The following is a 19,980-nucleotide window of genomic DNA, read 5'->3' on the forward strand; positions in this document are numbered from 1 at the left end:
CCATGAACTGGGGTGGATCAGTTTCATCTAGATCTCTTGAACGAGGAAATTTGGGGTGAAAGTAGGAGGATGACAAGGAATAGATGACAAGCACACAATTCTAGGTTTATTATGAGAATGGCTTCAAATGACCTTAACTGAATTGTAATATTGTTTGGCAATAACAAGGCAAAGGTTATTCTTTAATTAACAAATAATAAAAGAACAAGTATCCGTTAAATTTTTTCCCAATAATTTTTTTTTTTTTAAAGATTTTATTTATTTGAGAGAGTGAGAGAGAGAGGGAGCATGGCGGGCGGGGAGGGGCAGAGGGAGAAACAGACTCTACGCTGAGCAGGGAGCCTAACGCAGGGCTGCACCCCAGGACCCTAGGATCATGACCTGAGCCAAAGGCAGATGCTTAACCAACTGAGCCACCCAAGTGTGCCCCATCATTATTCTTAATAATATATAAAAAATTACTCCCAGTCTTAAATTTGAGTGATTCAGTCCCAGCATTTTCTTGTTCTTTGCGTAAATGTATTCTTGTCCATTTGCATTCAGGAAAAAAAAAGGTTTTGCTAGACAGATAAGTTTAGGAATATAAGTTTAAACAGGGTTCTGTGATTCAGGGTGCTCATCTTTTCCCTCATTCTAATTTGACTATAGAAACCTTAAGCCCGGGACGCCTGGGTGGCTCAGATGGTTAAGCATCTGCCTTTGGCTCAGGTCATGATCCCAGAGTCCTGGGATTGAGAACTGCATCAGGCTCCTTACTCAGCGGGGAGGCTGCTGCTCCCCCTGCTTGTGTTCTCTCTCTCTCTCAAATAAAGAAATAAAATCTTAAAAAAAAAAAAAAAAGCAACCTTAGGCCCAGAGAGGGTATACTGACTTATTAATAGTATACTAAATTTTCAAATGGAGTACAATGGAGGTGTTCAAAGGATTGACTTCTGAAAAAGAAATGTCACACTTATAGTCCTTAAAACCAAGAGGGGACAAGTTGGGGTGGAGAGATTGACATGAAGGTAGCAAGATACTTTGTGGTGTTAGAAATCTGCCCTATCTTGATTCTGGTGGTAGTTCGATGACTGTGTATATTGAACCAAACACTGAATAAAAAGAAACAGCCAGGCATCCCAGTGACACCCCATACTTTTTTAAAAAATCAAGTTAGAGTTTTTATTGTTTGAGTAACAATACATAAATCAGAGAAGTTTTCTAATAAAATAATCATCAAGTTTTACTGTATCTGCCTGTTGATCCTTTATCTCCTAAGCACTTACTTTCTTTTTCTGTTAAATTTTTATTCTGATTACAAATACAACTTAAGTCTGAATAGATAAATGTATTTTATTTTAACTCTCCCCCAATCAGCTTTCTTTAAAAAGAAAAAAGGGACAAATAACTTTGTATATTCAGCCATAGTTGCCCAATCTGTGGTTTTATTTTGTTTATTTTTTATTTTTTTTAAAGATTTTTATTTATTTATTTGAGAGAGAGAGGGAGAGAGCCCGAGCAGCAGGGGAGGGACAGAGGGAGAGGGAGAAGCAGACTCTCTGCTGAGCAGAGAGCCTGATGCTGGGCCATCCCAGAACCCTGGGATCGTGACCTGAGCCGAAGGCAGTTGCTTAACCAACTGAGCCACCCAGGTGCCCCAAATCTGTTGTTTTAATATGATACTGTAATTCAGTCTTCTGAATCACGATAGACTATAATTATAGGTTATATCCCATTCTCTTAAACTCTGGGGTACCAGTCCTATTGATATTACTGATCTCCAAATAGTGAGGATAGTAACTGGTGTGGAGGCAACTGGAAGAGATCTTCAGCAAACTGGAGATCAGTGGGAAATTACACAGAAGCAAATTTCGTTGAAAAACCTAGAAGGATTCCTCCTATCAAGGCTGACCGAACGATGGCCACTGGTCCATTGCTTGCTGTCAGTTGGGCTTCCGTTTAAGGCATCACTTGCGGTGGAGTTCTAGCTTTTCCTTGGTTTTGATCAATACTGTGATCATTGTGAAAACAGACTTCAAAGTTTGTTAAATGTAATTAAAAATTATACCATTTTTGATACCCATTGGGCAGGTCTCACCACAGTCATTCCCAGCTTGTTCAAGGATAGGGCTCTTGGTGGATTCCTATAGGACTTTCTGCAACCTCCCCAATAACTTTTGTTAGTTCGGTATCTTACTAGCTAGAAAAGAGTTAATTATCTGTCATATTTGTTGAGTATAGAACTTTGTTATGATAGACCCCTTAAATAAAACATTGAAATTAATTAGCTTCAGTGATTAGCTGTTGAATATTATGAAAAAAGATCACAGGATCTGGTTTCCTCTATTTCATCCAATTTAAAAGCCATCATCCTTTTTATTTTTTTATTTATTTTTTATTTTTTAAAGATTTTTATTTATTTATTTGACAGAGAGAGAGGGAACATAAGCAGGGGGAGTGGGAGTGGGAGAAGCAGGCTTCCCGCTGAACAGGGAGCCCGATGCGGGGCTCGATATGGGGCTCGATCCCAGAACCTGGGGATCATGACCTGAGCAGAAGGCAGACACTTAACGACTGAGCTACTCAGGCGCCCCAGTCATCATCCTTTCTAAATGGCTTGTGCTACTCTAAGATGCTACCTGAAATGTAAAAGGCAAACCAAAGGTTTAATAAACTAGTATGTTATGTTTATTTTCAAGGTAAAATGAAGATATTTATTTTTATATTTGTATGCATTTTATACATCAACTTACTTTCAGAAGTATTTCTAATTTATGCTTGCATTTTTGTGTTTTTTTTTTTTTTTTTAGTGAAAATATTCTCTTTGGAATGGGAAATCCTCTTCTTGACATCACTGCTGTAGTGGATAAGGATTTCCTTGATAAGTAAGTATTAAATTCTTCATATGTACTATGTGAAACTTACTGTTTTTTTTAAGATTTTATTTATTTGACAGAGCACAGGCAGGGGGTGAGTGGCAGGCAGAGGGAGAGGGAGAAGCAGGCTACCCGCTGAGCTGGGAGCCCGACGTGGGGCTCGATCCCAGGACCCTGGGATCATGACCTGAGCTGAAGGCAGATGCTTAACCGACTGAGCCATCCACACGCCCCACTATGTGAACCTTATATCTAAAGAAAAGCTAGTGAAAACTTTGTACTTCAGCACCTTCAGTTGGAGGAAAACTCAGGAAATTTAAACTCATTAATAGCAAGTTGCACTATCATTATTTGTTGAGTAATTGACCACAATTTCCCTGGGAAAACTTTAGGTACATTTGTTCAATCCTATTGCTTGTTTCACTTGAAATTTAGTTTTTATTCTGTGCAAGGAAGAAGTATATATGATTTACCTAATGATTTAATTCCCAAATTTTTAGATTGCTGTCAGTGAACTACATCTGTCGTGGTACTATAACATAAATGGGAGAAAAAATAGGATTAGAGAGGACAAGAAGAATATGCAGGACATAATTCAGAGGCCAGGAATCTATATTATTTCTCCCTTAATAGTAACTTTTGATGTTTTTAACTTAGCTGGGAAATCAGTTTGTGTTTATTTTTCTGGTTGTCTGACACCATTTGGTACAAGGAAAAAATTGAGTAGTAAAAAAAGGATTAATGATGAGAAAGCAAGTTCTGTGCCCAAGGGCAGCCACTTTAAAAAAAAAAATGAGGTAAAGTTCACTTAAAATTTATAATTTTAACAATTTTAAAGTGTGTAATTCAGTGAGTGCCAGTACGTTTGCAGTGTTCTACAGCCATCACTGCTGTCTAATTCCAGGACATTTTCGTCACCCCAGAAAGAAAACTGTACCCGATAAGCAGTCATTTCACTGTCCCTGCCTGCCCTTCCCCATCTCTGCCCTGTGCCCTGGTCTCCTGGGAGCCACCATTCTCCTTTCTGTTTCTGTGGATTTGCTTATTCTGGACATTTTATTTCATATAAATGGAAACATAGTATGTGACCTTTTGTGTCTGTCTTACTTCACTTAGCATGATGTTATGATGTTTTTCAAGGTTCATCCAAGCTGTAGCATGTGTCAGTACTTTATTCCTTTTATGGCAGAATGATATTCCATTGTGTGTGTGGGTATATATATCCATATATAAGGCAGACACTTAACGACTGAGCTACTCAGGCGCCCCAGTCATCATCCTTTCTAAATGGCTTGTGCTACTCTAAGATGCTACCTGAAATGTAAAAGGCACTTTTACATACTTTATCCTTTCATTGATTGATGGACATTTAGGTTGTTTCCTTTTCTGGCTATTGTTAATCAAGCTTCTGTGAACATTTATGTACGAGTTTTGTGTGGACATATGTTTTTATTTCTCTAAGATACATACATTGGAGTGGAATTGACGAGTATGGTAGTTCTTTGTTGAACTTTTTGAGGAACTACCTAACTTTTCTACACTGGTTGCACCCTTTTGCATTCCTACCAGTGTTATATGTGAATTCCATTTTCTTGCCAAAACTTGTTCTTTTATTTATTCACTTATTTTTAAAGATTGTATTTTGGGGGGCTGCCTGGCTGGCTTGGTCGGTGGAGCCTGCGACTCTTGAGCTCAGGGTTGTAGGTTTGAGCCCCACGTTGGGTGCAGAGATTATTTAAAAAATAAAATCTTTTTTGATAGTTACCTTTGATGCACAAAAGTTTATCTATTTTTTCTTTTGTTGCTTGTGGCTTTGCTATCATATCTGAGAATTTATTTTAAATCCAAGGTCACAAAGATTCATGAGTACGTTTTCTTCTAAGAGTTTTATAGTTTTAGCACTTAAATTTAGGTGTTTGATCTGTTTTAATTTTTTTTTTTTTAAGATTTTATTTATTTATTTGACAGAGACATAGCGAGAGAGGGAACACAAGCAGGGGGAGTGAGAGAGGGAGAAGCAGGCCTCCCGCCGAGCAGGGATCCCGACGTGGGGCTCGATCCTAGGACCCTGGGACCATGACCTGAGCCGAAGGCAGATACTTAACGACTGAGCCACCCCGGTGCCCCTGATCTGTTTTAATATTTGTATAAGATGCATGTTAAAGGTTCTGTTGATTCTTTTGCATGGAAATCTGGTTGTCCCAGCATCATTTTTTTTTTTTAAATTTTTAAAAGATTTTATTTATTTATTTGACAGAGAGAGACACAGCGAGAGAGAGAGCACAAGCAGGGGGAGTGGGAGAGGGAGAAGCAGGCTTCCCGCGGAGCAGGGAGTCTGATGTGGGGCTCGATCCCAGGGCCCTGGGATCATGACCTGAGCCGAAGGCAGACGCTTAATGACTGAGCCACCCAGGCGCTCCCCAGCATCATTTCTTGAAGAGACTATTTTTTTTCCCATTGAATGCTCTTGGTACTCTTTTTTTTTTTAAAGACTTTATTTATTTGACAGAGAGAGAGACAGCGAGAGAGGGAACACAAGCAAGGGGAGTGGGAGAGAGAGAAGCAGGCTTCCCACTGAGCAGGGAGCCCGATGCGGGGCTCGATCCCAGGACCCTGGGATCATGACCTGAGCCGAAGGCAGACACGTAACGACTGAGCCACCCAGGTGCCCCTGCTCTTGGTACTCTTGATGAAAATCAGTTGCACATAGACTTGTGGGTTAATTTCTGGATCCCCAATTCTATTCCATTGGTCTGTATGTCTGTCCTTTAGCCAGTACCACATTGTTTTGATTATTGTAGCATTGTAGGAAGTTTTGAAGTAGTTAGGTTAGGGAAAAGCCTACTAATAAGTAACATAACACTTAATGGTGAAAGACTGAATAATTTCCCCTAAGATTAGGAACAATTCAAGGATGTTGACTCTTACCACTTCAAAATGTATGCAGTGGTCCTAAAGATTCTAATTGGGGCAATCAGGAAAGAAGAAATAAAAGACATGTAGAATATTTAATGAAATCTACAAAAAGCTAGTACTGAGTTCAAGAACGATTGTAAAGCTAATAATTTTCAGTTATCAATTTTATAGTAAAATTTTATAATCAAATTTACAGTAACCAAAATGGTGATACCACCATAAACATATTACTGGCATAGAATAAAAAATCTGGAAAAAGACCTATATGCAAATGGATAACTGATTTTTGACAAAGGTACAAGGCAGTTCAGTAGAGAAAGGATTGTCTCTTGAAGACCTGGTGCTGGAACAATTGAATATCCACCCAACTTGGATCCATATTTTGCACCGTATATAAAATTAACTGATAAAACTAAATGTCAAACCTAAAACTATAAAACTTCTGGATGATAACACAGGAGAAAATCTTTCTGACTATGGTTTAAGCCATGATTTCTTATATATAACACCAGGAGCATGTTCTATAAAAGAAAAAATTGATGATTTGGACTTCATCTAAATGAAAAATTTCTGCTACTGGAAAGGCACTGTTACGGGAATGAAAGGACAAACCACAGGCTGGGAGAAAATCTTTGCAAAGCATATGTCTCACAAAGGACCACTGATCAGAATATATAAAGAGCTCTCAAAACTCAATCAGAAAAGAAACAACCAAATTAAAAAATGTGCAAGAGATATGTCATATATGGATGACAAGCACATGAAAAGATACTCAAACTCTTTTTGTATTAGGGAAATGCAAAATAAAGCTGTGGTGAAATACTACCACACATTTGTTAGAATGGCTAAAATTTTATAATTGAGCATACCAGAAGTTGACCAGGATGTAGAGAAACTGGAACCTTCTACTCAGGAGAATGTAAAAAGCTGCAATGAGTTCGATAGTCTTAAAAAGTTAAATGTACATCAACTATTTGATCCAGCTGTTCTGTTCTTAAGTATTTATCCAACCGAAGTGACAGCATATGTCCATATAGAAACCTATTCACTAATGTTCATGGTAACTTTGTTTTTAATAGCCAAAATCTGGACGTTACCTAAATATCAGCAGGTGACTCATTAACCTGATTGTTCACCCATACAGTGGAATACTAGTCAGAAATGAAAAAAGAATGGAGTATTGACTGGATGAAACTCAGAATAGTTGTGTTGTGTTCATTGAAAGAAGCCAGACAAGAATACTGTATGATTCCATTTATATGAGATTATAGAAAATGCAATTTAATCTGTAGTGATAGAGAAAGCAGATCATTTGTTTCATATGCATGGGACAGGGTGTGGTGGAACATGGGAAGGAGAGGTTATAAGGGGTATGTTCATTATCTTGATTTTGTGATCATTTCATGAATATAGATATGTATCAAAACTTATTAAAATATATATGGTGTATTATATGTCAGTTATACCTCAGACCTTTATAAACAAAACAATAATATAAAAATAAAATCAGTTGAATGTGAATTCATGAGCCTGAAGTTAGAGCTCCTTCATTTGCTTAGTGTGAGATGTTTTGTTCAGGAAATCAACTTATTAATAGTCACTATTTAAAAAAATGGCATATAAAAATATAAAGAGAAAGTAAGAAATTTGAAATTTTATGGTGTGTGTAACCAGTGTTGCTATTTTGATGAACATGCCTCCAAACATCTCTTAGGCATATACAACCTAGAGGTATGTGTTTGTGTTTCTGAGTTAATACTATGTATAATCTTAGGTAATTTGCTTTTTTCTTACTCTACACTATATTTTGGATATTTGTTTTTATTTTTATTTATTTATTTTAGATTTTTCATTTTGGTGTGTTTTTTTTTTTTTTAAGATTTTATTTATTTATTTGAGAGAGAATGAGAGACAGAGAGCACGAGAGGGAAGAGGGTCAAAGGGAGAAGCAGACCCCCCCGCTGAGCAGGGAGCCCGATGTGGGACTCGATCCCGGGACTCCAGGATCATGACCTGAGCCGAAGGCAGTCGCTTAACCAACTGAGCCACCCAGGCGCCCCTGGATATTTGTTTTTAGAAGTTCATGCACATGTGAGCAGATTATGATCTGGCAGCTGTGTGCTAATACTACAGGGAGCTCAAGTAGCTTCTTTGTTTCATTAGCAGCTGATCCTGAATGGCCAGCTGAAGCTTAATATTTTTATTTTGGGAGGGTTTTTATTTTTATTATTTTTTTTAGATAAATCTCTTTTTAAAAATATTTATTTATTTGACAGAGAGAGACAGCGAGAGAGGGAACACAAGCAGGGGGAGTGGGAGAGGGAGAAGCAGGCTCCCCACTGAGCAGGAAGCCTGATGCAGGACTTGATCCCAGGACCCTGGGATCATGACCAGAGCCGAAGGCAGACGCTTAATGACTGAGCCACCCAGGCGCCCCAGGAGGGTTTTTATTTTTAACCTTGATTTTTGAGTTAGTACTTGGAGATAAAAAGTAAGTTTTTGGACCCTAATCATAAATGTAAAGACTTCCCTATTCTTAACATCCCTGATCATTTTTTTCCAAAATATACGTTGAAAGTGTTGCTTATTATTTCAGTAGACTATGTTTAATTTACATTTCAGACCATGTTTAGTTAAGTATTTTTTACATTCGAATTGTGTAAATACAAATTTTCTAGGGATAGGTACGAAGCAAATGAAATATATATTTATTAGTATTTTACACTATGAAAATGAGTTAACCATCAAAATTTTTTGGATAAGTTTTCTGATTCTGATTTTTAAGAAAACTTTCTGGCGTTTTCAATAAGTAAAAATACTTATCAGTGTACAACTAGTGCTAGTTAAAAAGTAAACTAGTACTGAAGGTTTTTAAGGGATAATGTTAGTCCTTTGCTGCATCTTCCACCTCTCCCCTTGCTTTTTCCCTATCCTCCGTAAGTGCTGTTTTTCCAAAAGAAACCATTTTTAATTCTGCTAGTTCTTTTTTTCTTGGTATCTGGTTGTTTCTAAATAATACAGTAATATTGCTATGTGCAATTTTGATAAGGATGGTTGATTGGAGAAGCAAATGATAAATGTTCCTTTAATGTAGGGAAAGGATACAAGATCATGATTCCATTAGGATGCTTTCCAGAACACAGCATTCTGCTGGAGGGGCACACTTGATCTTCAGGTTCCTGCAGGAAGAGATAACTTAATCATGTTCATGTTCCTGACATAGTGGAGAGGATTTCCTCGGGCCTTCTGAGAACTTTGCTTTTGCCATTCTTATTAGCAGGATTTTTATAATCTCTTGATGTTTAATTGTTGAAGAGTCTCTGATAACTTACCTCCTTGCTGGCCAGGTTCTAGATTGGTAAAAAGTGGTATAGATTTCTGAATGTTTACCGTGACACTAGGTGAATTGAAGGTTAATTTTTCATGGGAACCATCTGTCTAGCAGTCCCAAGCTTAGGGACTGTTTGAGATCTATATTACTAGGTATTTCTTGGGTCTGGCAGTTTTTATTTATTTATTAAAAATTTTAAAAATTTCATTTATTTTTTTAAAACTCTACCCCCAAGGTGGGTCTCCAGCTCACAACCCTGAGATCAAGGGTCATATGTTCCACCTACCGTTTTAGCCAACTAGAAGCCCCTTGGGTTTGTCAGTCTTAGATATTGTGTATTGACTCCCTATTGTGATAGTTTGTGAAAGTTTTAGCTTTCTTTCACCTACCACCATTTCCTCGTTATCTTAGCCATATTGTGAAATTATGTTAAATCAATAATCATTGTGAACAAAATTGTGGACTGTGATTACTTACAAAACTTTTTGTTTTTCTTCCAGTAACTTATTGTATCTTGTATTCATTTGCACCATTTTCTGTACACTTACTTGGTCTATTAAATCTGTCATGTGCCTATTAACCTCTTCCCTCCCCCTCTGATTCCTCATTTCTCAAAATCAGTAAGTCTGTCAACCTCTTTTTCTCTGATGGACCTCCCTTTTAGAGTTTTCCATTTTTGTGCCCCAAACTGAACTGGTTGCGGTGGTAAGACTTTTTTTTTTTTTTAAACAGGAGTTTTCCTTGAACTTCGCTGAGTCTGCTTCCTATACCTTGTATTGTCTTAATTGGTTTCGTGTGTGTGTGTGTGTGTGTGTGTGTGTAGCGTAGCCTCAGTAGCTTCCTAAGAGAAAGAGTGCATGAATAAACATATAGTACATTTTTTTTAATCCTTGCATATGTGTGATGATCTTTAAAAATTTTTTTCCTTGGGCGCCTGGGTGGCTCAGTCGTTAAGCATCTGCCTTCAGCTCAGGTCATGATCCCAGGGTCCTGGGATCGAGCCCCACATCAGGCTCCCTGCTCAGCAGGGAGTCTGCTTCTCCCTCTGACCCTCTCCCCTCTCGTGCTCTCGCTCTCTATCTCATTCTCTCTCTCAAATAAATAAATAAATAAAATCTAAAAAAAAAAAAAGCATTTGGGGTACCTGGGTGGCTCAGTTGGCTAAGTATCTGACTTCAGCTCAGGTGATGATCTCAGGGTCCTGGAATTGGCAGGTTCCCCACTCAGCGCTGAGTCTGCTTGTCCTTCTGCCCTTCCCCCTGCTTGTACTCTCTCTCAAATAAATAAATCTGAAAAAAAATAGCTTTAATAAAGTTATTTATTGCTGTGTAACATGTTACCCCCAAAGTTGGCTGCTTAAAGTAACAAACATTTAGTGTCTCTCACAGTTTGTGAGGGTCAGGAATTGGAGAGTGTGGTGTAGCTGGGTGGTTCTTCCTTAGGGTCTTTGATCACGTTGCAGTCTCTTGGCCAGGGAGGCAGTCATTTCAGGGCTCAACTGTGGCTGGAGGATTTGCTTCCCAGCTGACTCATTATTGGCTGGCCTCAGTTTCTTTTTTCTTTTTTAAGATTTTATTTATTTATTTGACAGAGAGAGACACAGCAAGAGAGGGAACACAAGCAAGGGGAGTGGGAGAGGGAGAAGCAGGCTTCCTGCGGAGCAGAGAGCCCGATGTGGGGCTCGATCCCCAGACCCTGGGATCATGACCCGAGCCGAAGGCAGACGCTTAACGACTGAGCCACCCAGGCGCCCCTGGCCTCAGTTTCTTAAGAGCTTTTGAACTGAGGGCCTCAGTTCCTCATCTCATGGACCAACACATGATTTGAGAGAGAATCATTTTACCTAGATGGAAACTATCTCTTTTATAGCCTAATCTTAGAAGTGACATGCTGTCACTTTTGCCATATGCTACTGGTCATACAGACCAAACCTGGTATAATGGGGGAGGGCACTACACATGGATATGAAAAACAAGAAGCAGGGATCCTTGGCGGGAGAGAGGAGGGCAGAGGACACCCTGTGATAGGCAGCCTCCAGGATGGCTCCCATTGATCCCCTCCTCCTGGTATTCCCTTGAGTGGTCTCCTCCCACACTGTACCAGGGCTGAACTACATAAGGAATGGCATACAGCAAAAGTGTGATGATATGCTACTTGACAGATTAGGTTGTAAAAGATTGTGGTTTCCATCTTGGGTGTTCTCTGACTTGTTTGTGCACACACTTTTCTCTTTCTTTCTTTCTTTTGAATTACTCATTCTGGGGGAAGCTAGCTGCCATGTCTTGACAATTGAGCACCCTACGGAGAAAGCAACGTGGCTGGAGATGAGAGGTCTCTGCTCTACAGCCAGTGGGGAATGGAGACCTGCCAGCAGCTATGTACACGAGCTTAGAAGTGGATTCTCCATCCTCTTTTGAGCCCTGAGATGACTTGCAGCTCTAGCTGACAGCTTGAGTGTACCCTCATGAGAGACCTGGAGCCAGAATCAGTTAGCTAAGCCACTCCTGGATTCCTGACCCTTCAAAACTGTGTGGGATGATGAGTAGTGTTTTAATCTGCCACGTTTTTTTTTTTTTTAAAGCATTTTTAAAAAGTTTTATTTATTTATTTGAGAGAGCGAGAGTGAGCATAAGCAGGGACGACAGGCAGAGGGAGAGAGAGAAGCAGGCTTCCTGCTGAGCAGGGAGCCTGACACGGGACTCGATCCCAGGACCCTGAGATCATGACCTGAGCCAAAGGCAAGATGCTTAACCTACTGAGCCTCCAGGAGCCACTCAGGAACCCCCTTTTTAAACTTTTTTTTTTAAAAAGATTTTATTTTTATTTATTCATTTATTTGAGAGAGAGCATGCTTGAGCGGGTGTTGGGGGGCAGGTAGGGTAGGGCTGAGGGAGAGAATCTCAAGCAGACTCTATGCAGAGCCCAGAATGGGGCTTAATTCTATAACCCTGAGATCATGACCTGAGTCAAGATCAAGAGTTGGATGCTTAACCGACTGAGCTACCCAGGTGCCCCTAATCTGCCAAGTTTTGGGTGAATTTGTTACATAGCCAAAGAACACTAATAAATAAAGCAAAAAAAAAAATTTTTTTTTTTCAAATACACACACACACATGGCCCATGCCCCACATTCAAAACCTCATCAAAAGGTTGGTATACATAGGTTGGGCTTGTTGACTGAGACTTTATTGTGGCTTGATTATACTTGATTTATACTTAAAGCCTGTTTTTAGGGGGTGACCCCTAAATTAATATCTGGAAGGCTATTCTCTGAGTCTGTTCAATTTCTTCACAGAAAAGTCTTCCAAGCCTGGCTGCTTTACTCTTAGAGTTGGACAGGGTAAAAGGGCTAAAGGTACCATAATAAAGCAGATGGTTTGATCTGTCCCTCCCTGTCTTTCCTGTTTTGCCTGTTGTCTCTTAGTTAAGAGATGCTTCTGTTTGGTTTCTTCAGAGAATAAATCTCTAATTTATTTTAGGAATTGTAAGTTGTTTTGGTGAGATGGTAGTCTGTTTCTCTAGTTTTAGCTCCATGTCTTATCCATTTCCTCTGAGACTTAGGGCTTCTCCTGGTAGATAGACAAGGCTTGCCTTTCATATATATATATATATATATATATATATATATTGCTTCTATCAGTTGCAATTGAGATTTTAATTTTTTCAGCTCAGCTAAGTTCCTCATTCGCTTTCATTCTTTTTTCTTTTCTTTTTTTTAAAGATTTTATTTTTTAAGTAATCTCTATACCCAGTGTAGGGCTTGAACTCACAACCCTAAGATCAAGAGTCTCAAGCTGTACTGACTGAGCCAGCCAGGCCCCCTTGCTCTCCTTTTTCTAAAGATTGGTAGAAACCTCATGGCCATTAATGCTTATATTACTATTATTTTAGATCCTGTAGATCTTTACCTTTTTTTTTTGTACCTTTATTATTATTTTAACAGAGTTTTGGAAGTCAGAATAGATAGTCTTTCTGCCATGTTTAAGTGGAAGTCCAAGGGGTGTATGTGTGTTTGTGTGTAATATTTCACAATTATTATACATACGGTAGCAGGAAATATATAACTACAGATTCATAGAATTTTTGAGATGGATTGGAATTTGGAGATAACTTAATCTTTTTACTCATTTTACAACCAAGGAACAGGCTCAGAGAAGTTCCTTGTTTTGCCCATGATTATAGTTAGCAGTATAAGCCTAAGATGGAATCCGTATCTCTTGACCCTTATTCATTTCCTTTTCCACTATGTCACATTAACTACCTTTACTTCTTAACTAGATTATTAAATTATAATTTGTTTTAATTGATAATTAAAACATATTAAATTATAATTTGTTTTAATTGATAATTAAAACATATTATATGAATTAATAACTACATGCCAGGTTTTGGGAATTTTAAGTGAGTAGGCCTGGTTTCTACCTCGTAGAGCAATCACTGGATAAAAAAATGATTATTTAAATAAATAATTATTTACTTTTCTTAGGTTCAAATCATTTTTTTGTTGTTGTTGATTGCTGGCTTTATTCCCTAAGTATTTAATAATGTATATAATTTATATGATCTTATAATTTCTCAAACAAGCAGTGTATAGAATAAAAGACAGCTTTTTTCCCTTTAATTTACAGTTTCCTTTGATTTCTTAGCTCTCATTTACTTATTCTCTTCTGCTTCCTGCTTCCTAATTTCTTATTGAATGGAAGCTCAGGTTTATTTTTTGTTTTAATTTGTTTTTGAGAGAGAGAGCGTGGGCGTGAGCAGGGGGGGAGGGGCTGAGGGAAAGCTCTGTGCTCAGCACCCAGCCTGATACAGGCCTGGATGCCACGACCCTGAGATCTCAACCTGAGCTGAAATCAAGATTCGGCCGCTTAACTGACTGCACCACCCAGGAGCCCCCATACTAGGTTTATAATTAAATATCCATAGTATAAGCCTTGCATGCAGGGTTTAGAAGCATTATTGGGGAGAGACACAATTAGGGAAAATATCTTAGTAAATCTATTATATAGACAGTAAACTCTTGGTGTAAAGGAACTACACTGTATTTTTGGTACATGATAGCATAGTGCTGGGTACATGTTAGGTACTTGGGAAATAGCATCTGCCTGAAAAAAATTTTTTATGGAAAGTCCTTTTTAAAGTGGGATTTTAGGGGTGCCTGGGTAGCTCAGTTGGTTAAGCGGCCAACTAGGTTATGATCTCAGTGTCATGAGATTGAGCCCCACCTCAGGCTCCATGCTCAGCCGGGAGTCTGCTGAAGATTCTTCCTCTTCCTCCTTCTGCCCCAGCCCCTGTGTATGCCCCCCACTTTTTTTCTCTCTCTCTCTCTCAAATCTTTAAAAAGCAATAAAGTGGGGTTTTAAGTGTTCATTATTTAAAGTTAATGAGGAAATTGATACTTTCTTTTTTTTGCCTCTAGATATATTTTTCATATAATGTGTTTGTCCAGCTTTCAGAGCAGTTTTTTAAAGAATCAGAACCATCATATGCTAATGATCTTTGCACGTTGGACTGAGCACCACAAAGAGTTGAATCTAGAGAAGGGCCATGGACGATCCATCTGAAAAACATTTAAGAGTATAGAGAAAAAGAGTATAGAGAAAAATAAGAATATAATAAATTTTAAAAATTATTATCTGATAAAAATAACATTTATTCAGCATATAGTAGGTGTATATGGTATCAGTTTAGTCCTCTTGACAACTTTATGAGGTAGGTATCGCTAAAAGAATAATTTAGATCTTAAGAAATTTGTTCATGTCCAAAAAACACATAAGTCATTGTACAGAGATTTGAAATACAGGTTTAATTGTAAAATTTGTATTCATTATTTTCTGCTACCTTACTATGGAAGTATTAATTTGGAAGTGAAAAATTCAATTATATGTCCAGATTTTTTTTGGTGTAAATTATGGTAGATATGTAAAGGTTTATAAATAAACTCAGTGAAATTGTGTTTTCCTTCAGTAGTGTATAGGTGAGAAAAATGTGTGTAAAATTTGCTCTAAAAATTGTTAATTTTTTTTTTTTTAAGAGCAAGAGCATGAGAGAGAGCTGAGAGAGAGAGAGAGCACAAATAGGGGCAAGGGGTAGAGGGAGAAGCAGACTCCCCACTGAGCATAGAGCCCAATGCAGGACTCGATCCCAGGACCCTGGGATCATGACCTGAGCCAAGGCAGACTCTTAAGCGACTGAGCCACCTAGGTGCCCTAATATTTAGTTTTATTTAGTGCATTAGAGTAGATTATAAGTCCTGTGTGAGAGATTGAAACACTCATCAATTCTCTTCTTGACTAAGTTTCAAAAACAATGCACTTCTTGTGTTGAGAGTTGGCATGTTGCCTACAAATGATTTGTTTCTGGAATAGAACAAGCGTTGCCATCATTCTGAAATAACAATTCGATAATTATTTGTACTTAAAAATTAAACTTCTTCTAGAATATCCTATTGTTTAAAGTTTATAAAGCCAGTTTTTTCCCCTGGAATAAAAAAAATGTAGGATCTTTATCTAACTGAAAGAAAAGCAGAATTAAGTTAGTCAGTTTTGATGTGTCCAATTTGCCAAAATAGAATAACTGAAAATAAGTAGGAAACGAGGCAGGAAGTAGGCTATTGAAAATAATATTTTCTAGCATATTGAAGGGACACATTGGGTGTGAGGGGAGGATAAAATGTGGAACATAGAAATACTTCCAGATGAGTGTTGACCTAATTATGGAGAGTAAAGGAAGAAGTATATTCAAAGGGAAGCAAAGGAATATATGACAGGTTTGGATTTTTCCTGACACTAGATAAATGCCATGGAAGTAAGAGGTATGAAGAGAATTAATGACATGGTAATTGGGAAGTAAAAATCATCACTAGAAATGAAAATAGTTTTAAGAAGGGAGATTAGAGTGGTTGAGGAAATATGTTTTTCTTACCAATCTAAATCTTTAATAATGCAGTCTGTACAAACCTTAGGTAGGTCTTGTTTAATGTAAGCATGAATGAAAGACATTACTTAATATTCACTCCAAAAATACTCAAGGTCGTAATAGTTGGTTGTAAATTTCAGTGCTGATTATTCAATACCAGAAATTTACAACTTGATTATTTGTATAAATCAAGATGAATTATGTCAATAAATGAATGTGTATTACGTTTGAAGTAAAACAATATTTGGAGTGTCAAGTGATACTCCATATGTAAGGTTAAAAGTTGTAATTGTTTTGCTTTAAAACTAATTATGAAATGCTCTGACACTTTTGTAGTTATTTCTTTATAAAGCTATTTTGAAATATTTTCTTGTAGAAGTTTTAACATTGATTTGTATATTTAGGTCTTCAGTTGAATTGATTTTTTGTTTATGATGTAAATTAGGGATCCAGTTATATATATTTTTTCCTCTTAAGGGAAATCAACTGTTGTATCACTGTATTGTGGATAGTCCTTTCTTTACCCACTGATCTGCAATGCCAATTTTTATTTATCTATTTTATTTATCCCAATTCTTTTTCCGCTTGTCTGTCTGTCCTTGAACTAATGCAGCTCTGTCTTTATTTTGTTACTACAGCTTTATAATAAATCTTGATGTTTGGTAGGGCAAGTCCCTACACTTTGTTCTTTTTTTTTTTTTTTTTAAGATTTTATTTGGGGTGCCTCGGTGGCTCAGATGGTTGGGCGTCTGCCTTCGGCTCAGGTCATGATCCCAGGGTCCTGGGATCGAGTCCCGCATTGGGCTCCCTGCTGGGCGGGGAGCCTGCTTCTCCCTCTGCCTCTGCCTCTCTCTCTCTCTCTCTCTCTCTCTGTCTCTCATGAATAAATAAATAAAACATTAAAAAAAAAGATTTTATTTATTATTATTATTTTTTAAAAGATTTTATTTATTTATTTGAGAGAGAGAGAGTGAGAGAGAACATGAGAGGGGAGAGGGTCAGAGGGAGAAGCAGACTCCCCACTGAGCCTGGAGCCTGATGTGGGACTCGATCCTAGGATTCCAGGATCATAATCTGAGCGGAAGGCAGTTGCTTAACCAACTGAGCCACCCAGGCACCCGGATTTTATTTACTTATTTGACAGAAACACAGCGAGAGAGGGAACACAAGCAGGGGGAGTGGGAGAAGGAGAAGCAGGCTTCCCGCTGAGCAGGGAGTCCGATGTGGGGCTCGATGCGGGGGCTCAATCCCAGGACCCTGGGATTATGACCTGAGCCGAAGGCAGACGCCTAACGACTGAGCCACCCAGGCGCCCCTATCAATTATTTTTAAAAATAAAAACATAAGAAAAAAATTTAATACAAAGAGCATAGTTCTATTTGTTTTAAGTGTAAATCTGGTTTAATTCTTTTTTTCAGCCTTCTGTAATTGAGTTATAATTCTCATTTAGTTTACTAATGAGAATTTAAAATATTATTTTCATAAACCTTGTAACTTTTTGCTATTATTTTCATTCTAACCCTGTGGTTTACCCTTTAATCTGTTTCTTTGTAAGCCTCTTAAATTTCAGCCGTAGTCTGAAACAGTGCTGTGGTGATTAACACTTTTGGCCTCCCCTTTTTTTCCTTTTGAATATATTTTGATATGTTTACTTTTTAATTGCTAGGACTAATTAAACATGTTTAAAATCTTGCCACACCCATACTGTCTATCTGATTGAATCTGCTAATTCTATAAAACTTTGCATGCTACTATTAGAATTCTAAGGACCATGTGGTAATATTGATAGATTTCTTGAAATTTTACTTGTTTAGTTCTCAGAGGGCAATCTTAGTTGCAAGTATTTATGGAATATTTTATTGTCATCCCACTATGTAGCAAGTCTTAGCTTGGCATTAACTCTTTGTGTGACGCTGGGTTTGCCATTTCATTTATGACTGGGCTGTTTCTGGACTTCACAGTATCTTCAAGGACATTCCTAGGTCTGAAATTTTATGTTATGCTAATCTTCAAGGAAAGCACATTTGAGTAAATAATGATTATTTCAGTCTCAAGGCCCAACCTTTATTACTGTTAGTTGCACACTACTGCTGTTCTAGCATATCTTAATGGTTATCTATCATGTATTAATACATTTTATTTATGTGTTCTGATATTTAATTATAAACCTAAGTAACAGTGCCATTTTCCCATTACCGATGGTGGGAATGCCATTACTGGATTTTATTCTTTTTTGCTTCAAGTGTGTCTTCCTTTAGCAGCTCAGACAGGGATGAAGGAAATTAATCCTCCTCCTCCTCTCCTACTTCTTCCCCTCTTCCCTTATTTCTGTCTTTTTCCTCTTCCTCTTTTCCTTCCTTCTCTCTTTCTTCCTATCCACTTCTCACCTGTTGCTGTCCATATTTATACAATAAAAATATTTAAATCAAATTTATTTAAAAAAACTTTATACGAGAAAAGTTTTGAACTAATCTTTGGAGGCTTAAATGTTCATTGGTTGAAAAATTAAAGTGAAAATTACATCCAGATGAATATTATGACCACATTCTTAAGTGCTATATGTATTTGTTTTTAATGTATTTTTTCTAATTTTAAAAGTAATTTGCTTATTATTTACATTTCAAAAAAGCACAAAGAAGAGAATAAAAATAATCTGTAATGTATATAATATTTTGGGAGTATATTGCCATTTTTCTTTTTTTTTTAAACTTAATCTTGAACCATTTCCCCATCGTGCTATCATTTACTGATTATAAATCTAATTTCTGTAGTATTTGCTTACAATTTTACTTTTCCATAAATACTGCTCTCATTGACATACTTGTACACAACACTCTGATGTTTTCTTGATGGAAATTTATAGTTATGCATTTGTTTCAAAACATGTGAACACTTTAAACTTCCTTCCCTTCCTATTTGAGCTAATTGAATTAGTCATTTTACAGAGGTGGAAACATTACAAGGAAGCGGGCAGAGGTGAGTATTTGTTCCATGTTCATGTGCTGGCACTTGAACACTTCGTGTATTATCTTATTTGATCCACATAGCAAACCTGTGGCATAGGTTGTTTCATCCTTCCTAGAGAAATTAAATGGCTTGCCCACTTCAAAAAGCTAATTAATGGCAGAATCGGGACAGTATCACAGGCCTTATTAGACTTTTAGTCTGTTCTTTCACTCAGATGTTGTCTGTGGAGGCTAGAGGCAGATAAAGAAGGCTTTCCCTGTATTCTCCCCAGCTTCCTTATCTTTTGCTGATTGGATAAGTGCTTGTCTTTATCCTCTGGTAAATTTAGGCAGAAAAAAGATTGAAAACTGCCACTATACCATTTTGCAGTCTCTGGCTTTTTAGGGGCCATGTTTATGTTTGAATTTAAGAAATGCATATAAAAGCAGAACATCTATCTAATCATGTCTTTAGGAAACAAAACCCAACTAAAGAATAGGCTGTACTTACTATCATTTGGGTAGAAAGTTGATTCTGTCTCAAATAAATAAATAAAATCTTTAAAAAAAAAAAAAAAAAGGGCGCCTGGGTAGAAAGTTGAGCTATAGCTCTCTACTTTCGAATTCCTACTACGTTGAATTTACCCCTTGATGTTTACTAATTTAAAACATTGAGGGGCACCTGGCTGGCTCAGTAGGTAGAGCATGTGACTCTTGATCTCAGGGTTGTGAGTTCAAGCCCCACAGGTATGATGTAGATTACCTCCCAGAAATCAAGGGCAAAGTCCAGACATCTCTTTGGACAAGGCTGAAAGTAGGCTCCAAGCCTACTTAAAAAAATATAAAACTGAATGTTTAGAGAGTAAGTTAAATGTGATAGATTAAAAACACTATCTTCTGTCAACAGCAATTAGATTGGCAGAACAGGATATACTAAATGAAAATGAGAACTACATGTAATTATAATTCCACATGTAAATAAACATTCAACTGTACATTTCAGTGAGAAATAGCT

At 37.5% G+C, this 19,980-nt stretch overlaps 1 protein-coding gene across 4 annotated transcripts in view; it reads left to right on the forward strand.

The window, feature by feature from the left end:
* Positions 1-19,980, forward strand: part of ADK (adenosine kinase) — a 510,536-nt gene that overhangs the window by 37,479 nt on the left and 453,077 nt on the right. For all 4 annotated transcript variants that reach the window (XM_035022256.1, XM_035022282.1, XM_035022274.1 and 1 more), the window contains exon 2: positions 2,790-2,864. In XM_035022256.1, the coding sequence (XP_034878147.1) occupies positions 2,790-2,864 (75 nt within the window). The remainder of the gene's footprint in view (positions 1-2,789; positions 2,865-19,980) is intronic.

Source organism: Mirounga leonina, unplaced genomic scaffold, assembly GCF_011800145.1.
Source record: "Mirounga leonina isolate KUSES-001 unplaced genomic scaffold, KU_Mleo_1.0 Mir_114, whole genome shotgun sequence".
Lineage (NCBI taxonomy): Eukaryota > Metazoa > Chordata > Mammalia > Carnivora > Phocidae > Mirounga > Mirounga leonina.